General features: G+C 45.6%; 2 protein-coding genes across 3 annotated transcripts; one reads left to right on the forward strand and one right to left on the reverse strand.

Moving 5' to 3' along the window:
* The first annotated feature begins 72 nt into the window (after positions 1 to 72).
* LOC115055234 (serine/threonine-protein kinase VRK1-like) lies at positions 73 to 8,884 on the forward strand. Of its 2 annotated transcripts, XM_029520886.1 has the most exons (15): positions 73 to 235; positions 569 to 703; positions 1,027 to 1,082; positions 1,868 to 1,937; positions 2,614 to 2,701; positions 3,019 to 3,124; positions 3,217 to 3,309; positions 3,406 to 3,538; positions 5,543 to 5,663; positions 5,962 to 6,020; positions 6,405 to 6,532; positions 7,143 to 7,253; positions 7,364 to 7,522; positions 7,645 to 7,725; positions 7,756 to 8,884. In XM_029520886.1, the coding sequence occupies exons 2-15, from the start codon at positions 574 to 576 to the stop codon at positions 8,215 to 8,217; spliced, it is 1,797 nt and encodes a 598-aa protein (XP_029376746.1). In that variant the 5' UTR covers positions 73 to 235; positions 569 to 573; the 3' UTR covers positions 8,218 to 8,884. The 2 variants fall into 2 exon arrangements, with proteins under 2 accessions (XP_029376746.1, XP_029376745.1); XM_029520885.1 differs by having other exon boundaries at positions 7,645 to 8,884.
* fancl (FA complementation group L) lies at positions 6,752 to 18,827 on the reverse strand. The gene is made up of 14 exons (XM_029520887.1): positions 18,575 to 18,827; positions 18,102 to 18,160; positions 17,865 to 17,925; positions 17,307 to 17,363; positions 16,897 to 16,994; positions 13,842 to 13,938; positions 12,825 to 12,893; positions 10,284 to 10,434; positions 10,133 to 10,216; positions 10,002 to 10,047; positions 9,754 to 9,835; positions 8,958 to 9,074; positions 8,524 to 8,595; positions 6,752 to 8,340 (listed from the first exon to the last, which is right to left on the reverse strand). The coding sequence occupies exons 1-14, from the start codon at positions 18,659 to 18,661 to the stop codon at positions 8,305 to 8,307; spliced, it is 1,116 nt and encodes a 371-aa protein (XP_029376747.1). The 5' UTR covers positions 18,662 to 18,827; the 3' UTR covers positions 6,752 to 8,304.
* Positions 18,828 to 19,581: the final 754 nt, after the last annotated feature.

Genomic DNA, 19,581 nt, shown 5'->3' on the forward strand with positions numbered 1-19,581 from the left:
GGGAAACTTTTCCTCGCTCGTGATTGGCTGTACCGAGTAGGCGGAGGGAGGACTTCCAGGAAATGCTCTGACTGAGTTTCTGTTCGTGCCGGTGTCTCCAGCCGGCGCTGAAGGCGGAAGGATTACATTTTAAACTTTAACTTTAACCTTAAAAAGATCGTTTTCGCTTTATATCGACACGTTTCTGCTCCGAAAGTCCGACAGACGGCTTCCGGTCTCCGGTCGTCCTTCAGAGGTGGGTGAATATTTTTCAAAGGGATTCCTTCTAGCAACATTAGCTGCTAATTAGCTGCCGTTTTCTGGTCTTGGTTTATTTTTCTGTTTCCTAAAAGTTTCATTTAGTTTAACTCTTTAACCGCCGACAGTCACGTGACGGTGCACCTTCTGCCGTCAACCGTCGTGCTGCCCGTGACGTCATCACACCAGGAAAACAGATAGATGACGTAACAGGTGTTATTAGTTTTTCCTGATGACCTCCAGGCTGAAGGGGAGATCATGAATTAGAGTCCACACCGTGATGTTTGTTAGAAATAAAGGAATTTGAACATTTTTTCTGCTCCTTGTTCAGTTGTCATGGCTCCACGGAGAAAGAACGTGTTACCGAAAGAGCTTCCAGCCAACTTCATCATGACGGACACGGAGAGAAAGAGCTGGAGGCTGGGCAGAAAGATTGGTGAAGGGGGCTTTGGACGGATCTATCTGGGTACATTCAGTCACACATGCTGTGACGTAAAATGAAGTTGTACAATCATGTCACATGTAGATTCCCAGCACAATCTCTTTTCTACCGGATGAAGGATGATTGATCTATTTTCCTCTCATTGTGAAATCTCTTTTAATGAATCACTGCTATGAGATTGTCATCTCGTCTGAAACAGTCTAAACTGTGAAGACCTTTGTTTTCCAATCAGCTACAGCTACAGCTCATGCTCGATCTTAGTTGAGTTTTAAAGCTGCTCCAAGTTAAAGTAGAAGAGTTAAGATAATCAGAACTTTTCAGCTTCTCTGTCTCCTTTTGTCTTCAAGCCTCCAGAGATGTGGACAGACCTGTTGTAGAAGACACTGACTTTGTCATAAAAGTGGTGAGTATGCTTGTTTTGTACAAAAGGCAGCTCTAGTCTTCAGGGATGACAACTTTAAGAGAACTTTAATCCACCGTGAGCTGGAAGGAGAAAACATCGTAGTGCATGGATACATGGAAAGTCACGTTTCCTCCTTTTTACTTCATCAAATATCACGTGATTGTGTTTGGAGTCAGCATTTCCCTCAGCCCTTTTAAAAACACGGGACTCTTAGTTTGATACAAGTGCAATTTTTTTCAGATTTTGAGGAAATGCAACACAATGTTTTCCTGTGAACAGTCTAAATGATTCTGCAAACACAATATTTAAAAATGACTGAAGGTGTTTTGAATGCAGCTCAGCCCAGTTTATAGTTAGGACAGCAGCTGAGTCTGTCACTGGTGATCACACAGCTGACAAAATGTACTGAGCTCAAACACAGACTGAGAAATCTCACTGTTGATGTCCGAGAGACCAGAGGAGTTAAAGTTTGGACATTATATTCAAGGGTCTGACATGACAAAGTACTGCTGCTGTAATATGATTATGCCTGTGGTTTAAACACCCTTGGGTGAGGGTGAAAGACACAATGGAATGAGAGAATGATGTTCCTTATCGAAATGGGAATCCCCTTTGTTTGGATGGAGATATTTTTCCTTCAGTTGAAGAGAAGAGTTTTTATTTGGAGCGACGTTCTTTGGATGAGACACAAATCTTTATCTCCACATTGTGATTCAGTCACAGTCAATTACCCGAGTGCAGCTTTAACCAGTAATAATGAAATAGTTAATACTGTGTGCTTGCAGGAGTACCAAGAGAACGGCCCCCTGTTCTCCGAGCTCAAGTTCTACCAAAGGGCAGCCAAAGAGGAGAGCAGTGAGTATCACCACCTGTCCAGCGCCCCAGCAGCTCGCTGGAGCACGAGTGTGTTTGACTGATGAAGTGGCCGCAGACAGAGGCTTTGCTGCGTGCCGCACAGTAATTAATAATAAGCCAAAGCAAACATGCACCTCAGTGGTAGTTAGCCCCCCTCTCCGTGCTTGTCTGGGCTCTCCAGTGCTTTCTTTTGGAGAGGAGCAGCAGAGAGGAAGCCACTCACACGTAATGATGCCCGGGCCTCCACTGAGCCCCTGACCACCTGCCAGCCTGGTTGAGTGCCAGTCAGGCCGGTCGCCATTCAGCCCTGAGCCAGACCCGCTGCTTTGTCTGGGGCCTCTGTGTGTGTTTTCAGTTGTGTGTTTGTACCCTCAACACTGGAAGACTGATATTTGCATGCATGCATTATTACACTTAGAAGGACAAATCAGAATTCTGGACAAAACATTTTCCTGCCTTTCTTCGAGTTCAGGGCTTTTGTTCAGATTCCAGTGAAACTGAGCAGTTTTTTACTGGGATTCAGATCCAGGTTAGAAAATCAGAATATGAGATGGTTGGATTCAGAACCACAAATTTCCTCTTCCTCCACAGATTCGTTAGTTCAGCCATGAGGTGCAAAGCATCAGGAGTGTGAAAACGCAAATTATCCTGTTTATTCCTCTCAATATTTTTCCAGGGAGAAAGTGGATGGAAAGCAGGAAACTGGACTTCCTGGGAATCCCGATCTACTGGGGAACAGGGCTGGCTGAATGGAATGGTTTCAGGTATTGACAAAGAGACATGCCTGATCATCACAGTGTCACTGAAGGTCGGGTAAATCTAGACAGAAGGTTTCTGTGCTAATCTCTTTAAGTGGCTTGTCAGGACTATATTAAGATTCCTACTGGCCAGTTTTTAGGGTGAATGATCTTTTTGAAATTAAATATCTGAGCATTTTGCACCTTAACATTTATTTCAGGGTTATTTTAGAACCTGTAATCTCTGATTGTTCTTTCTACTTTGGTTTATTTGGTTTTTATTTTTCTCCCATGCTAAAAGGGGAGTGAGATTTTGACCTCTGACCTTTAACTCTCCCGCTCAGCTATCGTTTCATGGTCATGGACCGACTGGGCAGTGACCTTCAGAAAGTCTGGAAGGAAGCTGGCCCCCCCCAGCAAGCCACTGTGCTCCAGCTGGGCCAAAGGCTGGTGAGGCCTGAAGGATCTTCACTGAGCCACTTTAACATTAATAATGAAGCTGTTTTTCTTATTTTAATGTCTTTGTGTTCTGTCCTCTCTAGCTGGACATCCTGGAGTATGTCCATGAGAATGAGTATGTCCACGCAGACATTAAAGCTGCCAACCTCATGCAGGGATACAGAGACACTGACAAGGTTTGTCCACAGATGTTCACATGTGAGAACTCTGATTATATCAACAATGGAAATGGTCTGTAGTGTTGATGTGTGTGTGTGTGTGTTGTGTTTTAGATGTACCTAGTAGACTACGGGCTGTCCTACAGATACTGTCCCTGTGGAGTCCACAAAGAATACAAGGAGGACCCAAAGAATAGCCACAATGGGACCATTGAGTACACTAGCCTTGATGCCCATAAAGGACTCAGTAAGTGTTTCATGTCTTCAGTCTGTTTGATTCAGAGTTTTCTCCACACGAGAACTGAGTCAAAACCTGCCTGAACTGTCCCCCCGCCCCCCTACGATTTATGGCAACGTCAGCGTTCACCAAGATTCCAACTTGCCATTTAATTATTCTTCTTCTTGTTTGGAAGACACAAGGGACTAAATCTGAAGCTTTGGTAGATGCTGTCTGAGGTGTACCGAGGTGGTTTGGGACTCGGTCTTCTCGGTGGGTTTGAAGGTGCTCACCATCAGTATTGTCCCGTCTCTAAGCTCCGTCCTCTGGGTCTTCTGTGTCTGTTTATCAGTACATGCAGAATAGCCCCCGCCCCCCGCCACACTCCGCCGTCCTGATATTGGGAACACATTAACTGGCAAATTGCCTACATGCTCCTTCTCTTCATTGACCATCGATTCTCCATCTGCAGCCCCGGCTGAATACCCCAGCATCGTCCTGTCTCTATTTAACAATTCCCTAATTAGCTGAAGTCATAACCTGCATCATGTATTCATCTCCCATTTAATTAAGGCCTTTGGTGTTTGGTGAGAGCAAGGCCCCCGCATGGGTAACCTCTGTACCCGTATCAGCTCAGAATGTCTAATCACCACGAGAAGAAATGTCCCTTCAGGATCAAATGGACCTTATATGACTTCACTTTTATTCAGCTTGAAGGCTCACAGAGATGAAGATGATGATGCTGGTTTTAAACGTATGTAAATGTCTGAACGAGGTCGGCTCCTCACAGCAGAACAAACATCTCTGCTGTGTGTGGAGATGATGGCAGAGGACCACACTCCTCTGACCTGGTGGCGGCAATACGTACAAAGTTGTTGTCAGGTTGCCATGGTGACGTTTGGCAAACAGCTCATGAGCGGCGTTCTCTGCACGCTGAGCTAAACGGTGTAATTATTGCCATTCGGTGGGCGTTGATCGGACAGAAGACCATCTCCCCATGACAAGGCGGTGAAGAAGGGGGGGTTAAGAGTGTGACACTGCAGCCGCTTCAGGGAATCTGAATAACAATAGGAGATAATTAGCAGCATCACTGTTGCCTCACCACCTCCTCTAAAGCCTGTGGAAAGTGTGTATGTGTGTGTGTGTGTGTGTCTGTGTGTCCTATGCTGTTCTTCATATGATGATGATGACAAACTTGTTAAGCCTAAACACTCTGATGTTTCTGTAGCAGTTGATCACTGATGGAGCGACTGGTCGTCTCTTGACGGATTACTGACAGGAAGAGTTCTGAGACGAAACCACAACCAAACTTATGAATCACAGTTCCAGTGAAGTCAGTTTTATTTATGTTCAACAGCTTCAACGTGTTCCTATAAAAAATCAATCCACAGCATTTACAGTATAAAATAATACTGTTTAAATTGGTGGATGTTTCGACTTCAGGTGAAATGATTTTACTTCTGAGTCTGTCTGCAGACCATCAGCTGGCGCCTCCACTGGTTTTAAAAGAAGTCAGATTGTCTTGGAGTCTACGGGAAGATGTACCCCGGTTTAAAAAAAAAAAGAAAAAAAAAGAAAAAAAAGAAGAAGATGGCCGTTTTACAGATTACCACTCTCACGTCTGTGTAATCTGGTGGTTTGTGCCGTTGACCACGTTTCCTCAGACCAGACCAGGCGATCAATGCTGGCTCTGATGGTCAGTCAATAGGTAATTTCTCCAGAGGCGGGTGGCGGCCGTCACAGTATCGAGCTGCTAAAGCTCCCCGAGCTCGTCCCCTCGTGATGGACCTGGTTCACTAGTATTGATAGATCTCACACACACAGTCAGACACAACTGCCTTGTCTCATTCTTAAGGAAGTTTAAATGTCTTCAGTTATTACAGTTCTGTTGTCCGTCCTGATGGAGCTGCTGATGGATCTTCTGCCTCTTCGTGAAATGATTTTATTTAATGCTTCAACAGACTGAAACTGAATAATGTAAAAATTTTAGTTTTGTTATTGTTTTGAGCGGCTCCTCTCTCCGTCTCACTGCAGAGCCATCAAGACGTGGTGACCTCCAGATTCTGGGTTTTTGTCTTCTTCATTGGTTGTGTGGGTCTCTGCCGTGGAACCACGTCCTCAATAATCCAGCGCTGGTCCAGAAGGCAAAGACCAGGTAGGTCCTCCTCAGGTTCCCTGAGGGGTGGGGTGGTCCTAACTTAAAGAATCATGGAGTTTTGTGGGATTTTGTCAGTCGGTCTCTAGAACTGGACCTGGACCTGGACCTGGGTCTTTAAGGTGAGCTGAAGAGCTGGGTGATGTTGGGGAGTCACAGCTGAATATAAAGAGGAAATAAAAACAATAGCACGGAACATCGCAGTTGACTTTCTGCTCTGGATAATATTTTGTGAACTGCCCCTGAGCTCTGTCTCTTTATGTTGTTAATGCCCCCTCTTCCTCTGACCCCCCTCCAGACTGATGGACAATCTTCCAGACTCAGTCCAGCAGCTGGCGTCCAGCAGAACTGGAACAGGTGAGCTGGGAAGGGCAACTTTCTCTTCAAAATAAGAGCACAACACCCAGAATGGACACAGAATGAAGATCATAGACTGCCCCCCCTAAGCTTGTCACATGATCACCAGTGTGCTGGTGTCGGAGTAGGTGAAAGCCAGGTTACCCCTCAGCTGAGTGTGAGACAAAGATACGTGTCACACACAGGCTGTGAAGATCTCTTTCCAGATGATACACATCTGGGCCAAGTTCAAGTTCTTGTTGATGTTTGAACTGATCCAGATGTTACACTGATCCGGGTATTGAACTGATCCAGATGTTACACTGATCCGGGTATTGAACTGATCCAGGTGTTAGACTGATCCGGGTAATGAACTGATCCAGGTGTTTTCCCGTCTGTCCTCAGACCAGCTGGCTGACTTCCTCCTGTATGTGAAGACTCTGACCTATCAGGACAAACCAGACTACCAACACCTCAAGCAGCTGCTGGCCAGCAGGGGGGACAGGTTGCCCCCCCCGGAAGGAGGTCTGAAGGTGAGGGGGGGTCACCCTGGACAGGTCTCAGTCCATCAGTCCATCACAGGGCGGCCCATATATACAGTTAATGGAAGTATAATGAAAAAGCTGTGGAACAGTAAGTAAGGGTCATGAATGTTCTCGGCTTCCTCTTTATTCGTTAACCTGAGAACAGACAGCAGTGGAGGGGTTTACCCCCCCCCCCCACACCTCCCCAGGACTCTGCTCCAATCCCCCAGAATCTCCTCTTGACCCCGCCGGCCCAGAGCGGCCACTCAATGGCCCAATTTGAAGAAGTTGATGAGACACTCTTTACACAGACAGGAAGTTCCCAATTATGCTCCTGATTGGCTCTACTCTGCTGCCGCCGTTAGAGTGGCCGGTTTGATCCCCGTTCAACACAAGTGGCCATTTACAGGCCGTTTAGTGAGGAGGCTAAATGTCAACGTTCACCTGCCGCAAATCACTCCTTCCTGTTCACAACACTTTATTGGAATTCGAGTTTTACTGAAGAGAACCCGAAGCTATGTTTAATTTTATCAGAGAACATAAAACTGTTTCCTGACAGGAAGCAGAGGAAACACAAGATGTGTAATAATAATAATAATAATTCAGTTTTCATCAACAGAAAGCAGCTGGAGCCTGCAGACCCGAGAAAGGCCAAGTCCAGGAGACCAAGTCTAGACCAGTTCCAGCTCACTGCCTGAGGGCCCGCCCCCTCCCTAAACCTTTGCCACAGGTGAGAACCTGAGCTCAGAGTTTTGGTGTGTTAGTGTGTGCGGACAAAGAGTACGAGTCGTCAGATGATTTTAAATTCAGACACAAATGTCACATTTTATTTTGTCTCAGAAGGAGAAAGTGGGTCCCAGAGGAAACCCCAGACCAAGACCTGATTCTGCTCAGACTGACCAAGACAAAGATGTGAGGAGACCCAGACCGGTCCCTGCATGTTACCTCAGGGGCCCCCCGGTCGGCCCCCGGGTCGGCCCCCAAGCCCCAAACAAACAGGTGTGAGACCTGCCGGCTCTTTGACTGAAGCTGCACTGACACTTTTCCTGTTTGACAGAATGATGTCAGAGAAATGTCACATGATCTAAAACACAAAACACCTGAATTATTGTCTTTAATAGAAAAATAGACCCAAACAGAATGACAGCCTAACTGTGACCTCAGTGATGCACAACCACAAAGAAAACGTCTGCCCCCATCAGGACTACGGAGACAGCCATCGTCCCCATCAGGACTACGGAGACAGCCATCGTCCCCATCAGGACTACGGAGACAGCCATCGTCCCCATCAGGACTACGGAGACAGCCATCGTCCCCATCAGGACTACGGAGACAGCCATCGTCCCCATCAGGACTACGGAGACAGCCATCGTCTCCATCAGGACTACGGAGACAGCCATCGTCTCCATCAGGACTACGGAGACAGCCATCGTCCCCATCAGGACTACGGAGACAGCCATCATCTCCATCAGGACTACGGAGACAGCCATCGTCCCCATCAGGACTACGGAGACAGCCATCGTCCCCATCAGGACTACGGAGACAGCCATCGTCCCCATCAGGACTGGGACAGGTCCGCTGTCAAAGGTCCAGGACAGGAAGCTGGTCCCACACAGAGCAGAAGAGCTCTGGACTGGTGGGTCGTGGTGGGCGTTTGCGTGGTAGTCTGCATTTTCGGGGGTTCTTGGGTTTGATGGAGTCTGTCTGAGACGTTTGAAAAAGATTTTTAAGATGGTGAGATTGGCTCCGCCTCTCAGAGCAGCTGACGGGACATCAAAGACTCAGAATTGGTGGGTGGGCATCTTCACTGTGATTGGCTGCAACAGAAAGAAGATACATGTAGCATGACCGCTTCACTGACTGTGGGAAAGAACCACTTTTTATTTTTACTCCACATAAAACTGACAGTGATGGTGCGTTCACAGACCTTCAGTATCAAACATCACTAGAACTGACTGAGCAGACATTTAGATCCTAATGAATCAGCAGCAGTGACATACCTTACTGCAGTAAGGACACTCTCCAAAAACAACACTGAAGCTCTGCCTGCTGGAGGGCAGCGCCCGCAACCACTGAAGAAGGAGAGGAAGGTTTTTCATTATCATCATCATCACCAGTATTCATGTTTTAATACATTCAATTGTTCTGACATTGATTCATTCTCCAAATCATCACATTACATAAGCATGCCGTTATGTTTTGCCTCTTATTTCTATAATTTGATGTTGAATTTAGCTATTACTTCTTTTGGTGAAGTTAAAGTTAGCTGAAAGTCTGCAGCTGCTCTAAAAAAAAACAAAACAAAAAAACTGTTTTTACTGTAAAAACAGGAAGTGGAATTTATTTTTCAACAGTTACACTGAAATGAACAAAACCCTACTAATAATAACTACTTAAAAAAAAATTGTTTGTTGGTCTGTGTGTGTGCGCGCACCTCATACAAACAGGTCTGGTGGAACGGCTGTCCACAGCAAGGGTTGTTACACACCTGATCAGGGAGCTCCGCCTCAAGACGATACGAATAACAAATACCACACTCTACACTGAAGGCCTACACACACACACACACACACACACACACAGAATGGAGGTACACATTACAGACACATTACTGATAAGAGACCAAAACTGGGTGACATCACCAACTAAAGCCATGAACTTTACTGCTACACACACACTTCCTTGTTTGTGTTTTGCTGTAATGAGAAGCTCCTGTTTTTCCGGAACGACCCATTTACATGACGATGGCAGTAAAAAAATAAAAAATAAAAAAAATCAACATCTGGTCAACTCAACTTTCCCACTCTCCTCTGAATGTTAATGAAGCGGAGGCATTAATCACTGCGGTGACAGCAGATAAACACGACACCCTTTCAACCCATCCAGAGAGGGAGGGAAAAGAACGTGAGGTTCAAAAAAAAGAGAGATAAATGATTTTGCATAATTAGAGCGATTTGATAGTGAGGAGGATTCTGCCATCTTTGTTATTCTAATGATCTTATCTGTTAACAACCCAATTAAAGGAGAATCGGAGCCACCTCGTGAAAAACAACAGAGAAAAATATGGAAATACACAGAAAAACAGGCAGGAATGTTCGTCCGCCCCCTGAAGACTCACAGCTCAAACAGACACACAAACATGGATGTAAAAACAACACAGACACACACGCGGCTCCTTGAGGTAATTGTGATTGGGGGGTGGGGGCGGGGGGGGCAAATGTGTGACATACAGATTTTTCGTGGGTGGCAGGTGACGGAAATTCGATCTCCAAAACATCCTGGAGGTTGAGCAAGAGGCTGGAGTCCGGGTTCCTGCAAGCAGACCAGAGACAGCTCCTTCACACACTAATTAACCACATGCAAATCAGGCAGACACACACGGGGGGGGGGCAAAGAAACTGAAACAGGAGAAACCCTCCTTCACTCAGAGAACCATCTCCTGTCAGAGAGCTGACCATCATCGTTCAGAGGAACTTACCACAGGTGCATGTTGGCGTTCAGCTTGTTCCTCAGCGGCGTCACCACTGCAACAGCAACACAAGCAGAAATAATAAAATCCTTACTGTTAGTCTGCTGAGATCGGACTGAGGGGTGTCTGGTCCTACGCACCAAGCTCAGCTCCCAGCAGGCAACACTCCGGCAGCATCTTGGGGTGTTTGGGATCCACCTCCACTTTGATGGACACGTTGTTTCCTGAACACAGACAGCAAATTAGGCTCACAGAGTCAGGACAACGTGATTGGCTGGCAGCATTACGTACCGATGGCGATCCGCCTCATGGTGTCGGACCGGCTGGGTTTTTCTGGCTCCAGAATCCAGGTCTGTCTGTCGATCTCGTCCAGGACGTCCCAGAACTCAGTCAGGGACTCCAGAACCAGCAGGAATTGGTGGTGGATCTGGGCCAGTGTGCTCTACCAGACCGGATAAAGAACCGGATTAGGGATCAGCTTGAAAACCAAGAACTCTCATTAGTCCAACAGATGAGTGACACCAAAGTGTTGATGAAAAACAGCGGGGGGGCTGACGGAGGTGAGGAAAAGCAGTACGGAGGGAATGAGAAGGAAAAAATTTGGTGAAAAAATGAACCAAAAATTACGGGTCATTGTGCCAACACAGTGCACACAATTAAACATCGTCCAGGTGCCGAGAGCCGCAGCAATTACAGCCCAATTAATGGCGGTGGCGTGATTACAGTTGCTGCTCAGGAGAACGGCACCCGGCCCGGTTCACACGAACAGGAAGAAGAGCTGGTAATTGAATTCCTGCTGGAGCTGACAGAAGAACATGGAGAGATGGAAGACTGTCTGAAAGACGGAGCTCGGATCCGTCTCAATCAGTCTCTTTATCTATTTAGAATTTCTCTGACCTCAATTTAGCTGTGAGAAGTCGCCAAGCTGAAAGGATCCACTCGTCTCCACACAGACGCCATTTAACCTGTTTTACCCGTTTTCAATAAAACCTCAGCAGCTTCTGAGTAACAAAGAAATCAGCTAGTATTATTCACTCAGAGGCCACGCCCCCTGGTCTGTACAGGAAGTGTACAGATGACTTAGATAAAGCTCTCTCTGAGTTTCAGGGGTCGAAGGTCAATATCAGCTACACATTGAGGGAGTTTCAGGGCTGGAAATCAAATTTTTAAGTTGAAGATCTGGATCTGGACCATGTTCAGAATTGTGTTCAAAGTTCCTCCTCTGAGACCAGACCAGTGACATCATCACCATCCTCCTCCTGCTGCAACAGTTTAAACTCTAATCAGAAATAAAGTGTTTCATGGTCAAAGCAGCTGTTAGCTCTTTGAGTTTTTTGTTGTACCTTGTTTCTTTCCCTCCATCTCGCTATGTGTTTACACACACATTTCTTACAGTCATAGTCACTTTGTCAATCAAAAGAACTACTGCTCCATATCTGAGCACTGCATTTCTGAAACAAATATATTGTGTGTGTGTGTGTGTGTGTGTGTGTTGAGCTGAGACATGGCAGCCGTACAGTGAGGACCAGCTTAGAACAGCGCTGCCGTATGGAGCCTGTCTGCCTGCTGTGCTGTTGATGGATCTCTCCCACACTGCAACATGAAGTGTGTATGTGTGTGTGTGTGTGTGTGTGTGTGTGTGACTATGTGCCTGTGCCCAAACCAAGTGTGTTTGTGTGTGTGTGTGTGGCGGGGGAAGGGCTTGTCTGTCGACAGTCCTGACATGTTCATTTGAATGAGTAATTATTGCTTGCTCTGTTGCAGGGCCAAGACGTGCCACTCTGTGCATTTGTGTGGAACTAGAACGGAAGAAAAATAAACCTGTGTGTAGTTTGTGTCCTTTGTGTTTGCAGGCTATACGAAGGGGATTTTTAACAAACAGAAAGTGAACTATTAAGACACTGAGAAAGTCTGAGAGAGAAATAAAAACATTATTAATTTCAATACAACTACAGATGAATCTGTTGATTATTGATTCATTAATTTCATGTCTGATGAACACAACCTAAACTCGTCCAGTTAATCATCTTCTCTGAAGTTCATCTGATGATCTCTTTTATGGACATCAGGTCTATTGAAGTCTATAGGAAAATGTCCCTACTTTTCCACTAATCAGTTGATGTGGCGATGCTGAAACAGGAAGTGTGTGACGTCATGACAATGCTGACCTTCTGCATCAGCTTAGAGCATTTTACAGCACGGGTGCTCTGAGAATCTCATTCACATCAATGGAAAATTGTTACCAAGTAACATATTTGAGTCAATTTGGTCCTATTAAAGTCTGACAATCATCTTGAGGCTGAATGTGATTCTGTGGTGTTAACGCAAAAATAGTTTTTATTCATTATGAGGAAAATTTATTTACCGGATGAATCTGAACGGAAGGAAGTAGCCTTCACATTTACTGTTTGTGAAGTCAAAAATAAACTTTGACCTTTTAAGTTCTCCAGAAAAAAAGACAAAACATGCAACACGATGTTCAGTGTCAAGGTTTGTTTTTAGGTTAAATTAAAGAAACTCATTATGTCAGACGAGCCGTCGCTCTGTGTGTTGTTGTTTTAGCTGTGAAGGTTGTTTCTTGTTTACACTATGACTTTTGGATTACAGCTCTTCACACGGGTACTTAACCCCCGAGCTCTGAAAACCTCCAACAATATGAACCGCTGAGTGATTCTGAACAAAATGAAGACGAGATTAAAAAATGTCACGTGAGTGTTTTCAGTTAGTGTGCAGCTTCATATAAAGAGTCAGTGGAAACAGACAAGAGCTGCAGGAAGCTCCAGCAGTAATCTATATTCTTCATGTATATTTAAGGTGAAGGATGTGACTCACCTGTGGCGTCCATGTTATGAGCAGAGGCAGCGGCAGGTCAGCCGAGCACTCCGGAGCTTCTGCAGGATGCTGTTGGTGCAGACGGAAGGCAGATTTACTGTCAGCTCAAGTGTTTATTTTGGAGACTAAGTGATCAGCTGAACGTCAGAGCGAACCTGGTTATTGGTCTGAACTGTCATTATTGTGTTTCAGTGTCTTACAAAATCCTCAAGACAACACAACTGTCTTTGAACTCTGCAGCTTCTATCACTAAAGCACTAATTCAGAGCCTAAGGGACCCCCCACCCCCGAGGCTGATGTCTGTCCGTCATGTCCTCACCGTCAGACTCCTGAGGTCTCCAATAAGAAGTTTGTTGAGGACACAGACTTCCTGTCTTGGTTCACCTTCAGCATCACACTCCTCTCTGTCCTTTCCTCTGCCCGCCCTCCCCTCCAACCAGTCTCCTCCTCCCCCCCCCAGCTGAGCCTCGGCATGTCCGTGCCAGTGCTCCTCCCCCTGGCTGTGCCTGCTGAGGGATGACCTGGCGCTGGATGTGATGGAAGCAGCTGGAGTGGTGGGACGACTCCAAGCTATTTTTACGCCGTGCCAGAGGAGAGAGCGGGGCCAGGTGGGCAGGTGGGCACAGAGTGGGCCCCCCCGCCCGCCTCGTCTCTGGTGGATGTCATCTGGGTTTAGGTAAGCCACACCTCCCTGCCCACCCACCGGCCCCCAGGATATGGACTCCTCCTGCCACTCATGACATGCTATGCTGATCTTAAAGGCTTTCTCACAGCAGCACTTTAAAAGAATCACATCCAAATATTCTGCACTTCTTTTCTCTTTTCTAAACTTTTTGAGATTTCATGTTTTGTTGGCTGATCCAAATTAGCTTTATTTTGTATACAAACTTTGAGCTCCATTCTTCATGAAAAGTGAAACTAAAGTTTCAATATCATGCCTGTTTCTTGGTGTGAAGATCTCAGAAGGTTGTGCACCTGCTCAGATCTGGATTCTGATTGGCTGACTGTGTGTTTTACCTTGGACTTGAGTTTGATGATGAGGATGTGCTGCCGACCAGCAGAGTCCTGCACCTTCAGCCTCAGGGTCTGAAACTCTGTGTCTATCGAGAGCAGCCTGAAGACACAACACACACAAGAAATCAACACAAACACACAACCCTGTCCACCAACAGCCACCTTCATCCGTCATCAATCACAGCACAGAGCGACATTCAGATCTGAGCTCGTCAGCCTACAGATTTATCACTGGGTGACGTCAGGCTGCACTAATTTAATGCTTCTGCGGTGGAATAAAAGTTGTGACAGACTCGGTTATCTCCATGCTGAATCATCAGTAACAGTGGACTTCATGCTTTCCGACTGGGTCGGGGCGGCACGCTGAAACGCCACCTGATCGGAGCTCCAGTCGTTGCGGCTGTTTTGAATCCGATCAGTTTTAGAGTGACATTATTGGCTCACAATCAGATGACCGTCTACTTCCTGTTTATATCGACACACTGTGGCCGTGTGCGTGACTGGTGTTTTCAGTTGTGATAATGATGGAGGATACTTCAGACAACAAGGGGGACGCCAAAGGCTGTAAAAAGCACTCAGAATGCATTGAAGTCTATGGGAAAATGTCTCCTCCTCAGTAAACGTTTTCCTGATGAATTTATGGTCTCAGTCTCTACTTTACAGTCTTCTTCAATGAAAACACGATTTCTTTGGGTAAAAAAACAAAACAACAATGGTCAAAACAGCAGCTCACAAACCAGCATGAAGTCTTTCCAACAGACGGAGGAGGTTTAACTGTCATGACATGAATGTTGTGTAGTTTGTCTGAGCAATAGCCAGGTGCATCACACAGCAACACAACCAGTGGTATCTAATTAGAGAGGATCACGTGTCTTGAGCTTCAGCCAACCTCACTGCAGCAGGAAGCAGAAGACGGCAGTGACTTCAGCGGTTACTGAGTCTGACTCAAGCTTCAAATGATGCGTCTTAAAATGGACCCTCCAGCCTGTAAATCAGACCTGCTCCATCGCAGCTAATTATAACCTATTGAGGCTGAGGACAAAGCACTGATGTGGCCTCAGCATGCATCAGCTCCTCTGGCAGATTTACTGCCGCTCCAGTCCGTCTCCACTCTGCTGAGATTTGAAGACAAAACACTGATGTGAGACAAAGGATGTGGACGGTCCTCCTGCAGATTTACAGTGTGCAGGACAGACGCTGTGTGCTGAGGCCACGTGGCTGTATATCTGCCTGGGATTTATGGCGTGTGGTGGCAGGGAGCGCTCTGAGCGCCATGCTCAGGGATGACACACACACTTAGGGAAGTGATGGAATGATGGGAGACGGTGTCCGATTTGCCCGACTCATAAAAGCGTCCACTTGTTCCAACACTCACAATCAAACAGCCAGCTTTGAAGTGTCATACACACAATGACAACAAACACACAAACATGATATCATCATCCAGCCAACTGAGCTCAGTGCAGCTTCCCAACAAACTCAACTGATGGAAACATTTCTCCTCTCAAACATTCTCATCACTACCCGAACAGCCAACAGCAGCAAACACACTGATTCATTTATAGGACTTCACGTTAAAGTAGAAGTTTTGTTTTGTGTTTGATAAAATAATGGAAGGCCTGACTGATCAACCAACTTTGAAGGTTTAGGTCTTTGGGGAAAAAGTCAGGCACACACAAGTTTCCATCTCTTCTCCTCTGGGGGTGATGCCAGGATATCAGGGACGAGCTGCTGCCCCCCCGCTGGCCATGATGGAAACAGCACGACAGTCAGACGTCCTGCTGGGAAGACGGATGAGAGCATCTTATTTGTAACTCCGCAGCCAAGCGAGCTACTTCCAGACGGTGCAGAGCGTGAGTGTGTGTCTGAATTTTACTTGACAAAGTGATTCATGACCAGCGAGATCAACAGATCTCACCTGGATTTAACTCTAACTCCGTAATTAAAAATAAGAAAGTCAGTCATTAACAGTAATTCCTTCAGGTCAATCTTTGCTAGAACGACAACATTTCAGGAAAAGTTTTCCTCAGTTTGATATAGAAAATACAAAAAACACTTTTTACTTATCAAAAAAGAAGCTCCTCCTTGGAAACTTTCTTCTCCTTGAGCCCAGTGGCCCCTCTGACCGGCCTCTCTGTGTGATGGCATGCTATTGCCATGATAAGAGCAGATGTCGCTCGCTGCCAATGCCAGGAAGCTGAGAACATGGAGTGCCAGCTGTGGCCCCAATGAGCCCCAGAGCTTCACGGGCCACCAATAGATGGCGGCCGACCTACTTGACCTCATTTCACATTAATTAACACACACTATGCCATCTCCAGCCAATTAAGATGACCATGCTCCCAAAGGCAGAAATGGAGACGGAGAGAGACAAGGACTCACTTTCCGAGCCAATCAACAGACAGTATTACAGCTGAACACCCCTGGTGGCTATTAGCATGGCCCACACAAATTAAGACGCCAAGTGAAACTGGAGTGCTTTGGAGATTGAGGTTCACTGTGTATAATGTCTCCTCCCTGTAACAGGACACTGGAAAAGGTGTTGGTGTCATTTCCAGCAGAAAGCGTACCGTCACCTCTCCTTCTCCTATTAAAACCTGAGACTCTTCAATTAGAGTCATTTGCATTTCGCTAATATCATAATTGTAGCCGTGGTCATTAATAGGAAAGTGGAAAATGAGTGTAGTAGTCGAGGCTTAATCCAAGCTGGGGGAGAACAGAAACCCCCCACCTCCTTCTCTCCTGATGAGAGAGACGATGGTATTAGCAGGGCCTGAGTTATTAAATATGACCTGGATTTAACTTTAACTCAATAAGTAAAAAAAGGAAGCTGTTTGTTAATGTGAAGCTGCACCCTCCTCCATCTCAACTCAGACTGACTCATGTGTTCATCTCCGTTCTGAGGAAAACACACAGCAAAATAGCAAAATAATAATGTGAAAGTGTGAATATGATATAGATTTTTTGCATATCAAGTAGTCGATGATGGTCATCACCATTTGACAAGTTAGTGGAAAGTTAGTTGAAAACTCTGCTGCTCCTGTAGAAGCCCACTTACTTGTCCCACCCGAGGGTCTCCATCTCAGAGATGAGCTGAGAGTAGTACTGTGGAGGTGGGATGGAGCTGCACTCAGGACGGCTCTTCAGTCCCACTTCCTGCAACCAGAGAGAGCACTTCTTATTTTAAACCCAGATTACTCTGCACATTATTACACAACTGCCCCACTCTGCACCACCGTGTTTCTGCTTCAACCAAACAAGACGACTCAGGGCCAAGAGATCCTGCTCCGTTGTTTAGTGTTAACCATATAGGCTGGTACACTTTTCATTAATCTAACAAAATAAAAATGAACATGTGTGACTTACAATCAAGGCTATTGATAGCACCTGAAGGTTCCTGCATATTTCCCAATCTGAAAGCAGCGATGTCAAAGTGAAGGTGTTAACCGCTGTGATTATCCTCCTTACCATCACAGTCTTCAGCTCCAGCATGAAACTGACAAGATCGGCCGACTGCTGCAGCCTCTGTGAGGAGTCCAGGGAAGGAGAGAAGACATCCTTGAATATGAGGATAATGAAGTGACAGTGTCTACTCTTTTTTTCTCCTCCAGCCAGCCATTCAAATCAAACACAGTGTTTGTGATTAATGGGGGCTGCCACCAGCTTTAATAATTAATGATAGCTTAAAGGCTGTGAAAATAATGAACTTTGCAGCCCGGGGTGAAATATCAATCTCATCCAAATAACCCTGAAGGGCCACATAACAAATAGGGACATTTTCCAGGCGATGTTAATTAAACAGTGAAAAATATTTTTCTCTGCTTGTGAGTGAGGCAAGCCTAATGGGTGACAGGGAGAGTACAGGAGCGACGCCAGGACTGATGCAGCAAGCACAAAGGAGCCAAAATGACATGACAAAAACAGACAAATAGATAAAACACAGCACAATCAAAGCTGGATGACACAACAAACATATTATCAAACCTCAAGCAGCACAGGGCTGGGTGCCACGTGGGAGGAACTTACCTGCTTCACTATGTGCTCATATCCACGCAACAGGTGCTTTAACTTGCAACTGCAGTGCAACCTATAACACAAAGTTATGAACAGTCACATCAGTCTGAAGGTTCTCAGTCACATCAACACAAAAATAACACACATTCTGCAGCTGCTCTCAACACTGATCTTATGCTTTCTGCAAAGGTTAGCACAATTGGAGGAGTGTCCTGTAAAGAGCGGTGTGGTGGTGGTGATGATTTATACCTGGCCTGTTTAAGCTGGCGATCAGCTGGCAGCTGAATCCTGAGTCTGAAGTCCTGATCCTACAAAGGAAATTAAATCACATTTTCAGATTATTATACTAAAATCAAGCAGGAGTCTCCAAACAAATCAGCTCGTTGGCAATGAATAAAAACAACCTGTTCATGAAGAGCATTCAGTACTCCATTCAGAAATCGTCCAGTATTGTTTTTTAATAAATTAGAGGAGCCAAAGTTCAGGACTGAACACAAACTCAAACCAAATCTGAACCAACAACATCGACTCTTCAGCTCGGCTTAAAACTAACAGCTGATATTTTATTAATGACCGTAAGGAACATAGAAATTTATCTGGAATCACACACCATCCACCACTCAGGTGAACGCGTCCGTTTCTTGAAATATTTATTTTTTCCAATGTAGTTTGGAGGCTCGCTCCTACAGATAATAACATGACAGGATGTTTGACTCGGTTACCTGCACAGTGATGAATCCGTCATAGATGGTTTTCTGTCTGTTTATAGCTAAAAGTAACGGATTATCTTTGACCAGTGAACTCTCCATCGAACTTTCAGTCACAGCACTTCCTTAGCACTTCCTTAGCATGTCAGTAGCTGACGAGCTAACAGGGATTTTATGGTTTGGATCGTTCTGTGAGCTGAAAGACGTCCGAAGTTAAAAACCATTGACACCAGAAACTGACGAAAAAACAAACGTGACAACGTCTAAAGTTGGACTCAAATGGAGCGCGAAGAAATGACGTCGGCACGTAAATACCGTGACGTCACACAGGCGCGTTCACCGACCAGCAGCAATGTCGGACATTGGGACAACTCGCGTCAGCACAAATGATTCTGCTAAAATAACACATAAAAAGTGAGAAGAGGAAATAACAGGGTGAGCCCTCGTGTGGCCTTCAGCCAAGAAACAGCATAAAACTAAAGGAACAATCGGAGACTAAGCTTTCCCCTTAAACATTTATATAGACTCATACAAATTACGAACACTCCATTGTAGTCTCTGAGGTGTCATCTAATTTGTCTTTGAATTTTCTCCTCATTTTAGTCACACTTCCTCTTTTTTCTTTATTCTTCTTATTTTCTGTATTCTGATAATGTTGACAGTTCACTTGAACATGGAGAGGCTGACGGCGTTAGCAGCTGTGCTAATGCTAACTCCGGCTGCCGAGTCGGAGGATTTTACAGTTAAAGGAGATAAATTCACCAAAACTGTGCAAAAGACAGACCTGGGCCCAGACCAGAATCAGAGAGCAGCAGACAGGTCAGGAAGTGTATGGTGTTTAGGGTTAGTTGGTTTATGTTAACTCAGTGTGGTCAGCTGGGTCTTTGGACTCTTTGGATCTGATGAGACGTTTCTCAGACCACCTGGTAAACTTAATGTTGGTTTTCCTTTTTTTTCTTTGGGTTAGTCTCCACCAGCCCCGTGAGCTTCTACCTTCTCCACTTTGTTTTGACCTGGATCTG

Source organism: Echeneis naucrates, chromosome 15, assembly GCF_900963305.1.
Source record: "Echeneis naucrates chromosome 15, fEcheNa1.1, whole genome shotgun sequence".
Lineage (NCBI taxonomy): Eukaryota > Metazoa > Chordata > Actinopteri > Carangiformes > Echeneidae > Echeneis > Echeneis naucrates.

What these genes read in the sequence shown, in the direction of transcription:
- fancl (XM_029520887.1), bottom strand. Translation starts at nt 18,661, where the DNA reads ATGGAGAGTTCACTGGTCAAAGATAATCCGTTACTTTTAGCTATAAAC. An exon ending in TCATCAAACTCAAGTCCAAG is followed by an intron (nt 12,894 to 13,841) that starts GTAAAACACACA and finishes CTGCACCAACAG; the next exon opens with CATCCTGCAGAAGCTCCGGA. An exon ending in AGTGTCCTTACTGCAGTAAG is followed by an intron (nt 8,341 to 8,523) that starts GTATGTCACTGC and finishes TTTCTGTTGCAG; the next exon opens with CCAATCACAGTGAAGATGCC.
- LOC115055234 (XM_029520885.1), top strand. Translation starts at nt 574, where the DNA reads ATGGCTCCACGGAGAAAGAACGTGTTACCGAAAGAGCTTCCAGCCAAC. An exon ending in CTGACTTTGTCATAAAAGTG is followed by an intron (nt 1,083 to 1,867) that starts GTGAGTATGCTT and finishes GTGTGCTTGCAG; the next exon opens with GAGTACCAAGAGAACGGCCC. An exon ending in GTCCAGAAGGCAAAGACCAG is followed by an intron (nt 5,664 to 5,961) that starts GTAGGTCCTCCT and finishes ACCCCCCTCCAG; the next exon opens with ACTGATGGACAATCTTCCAG.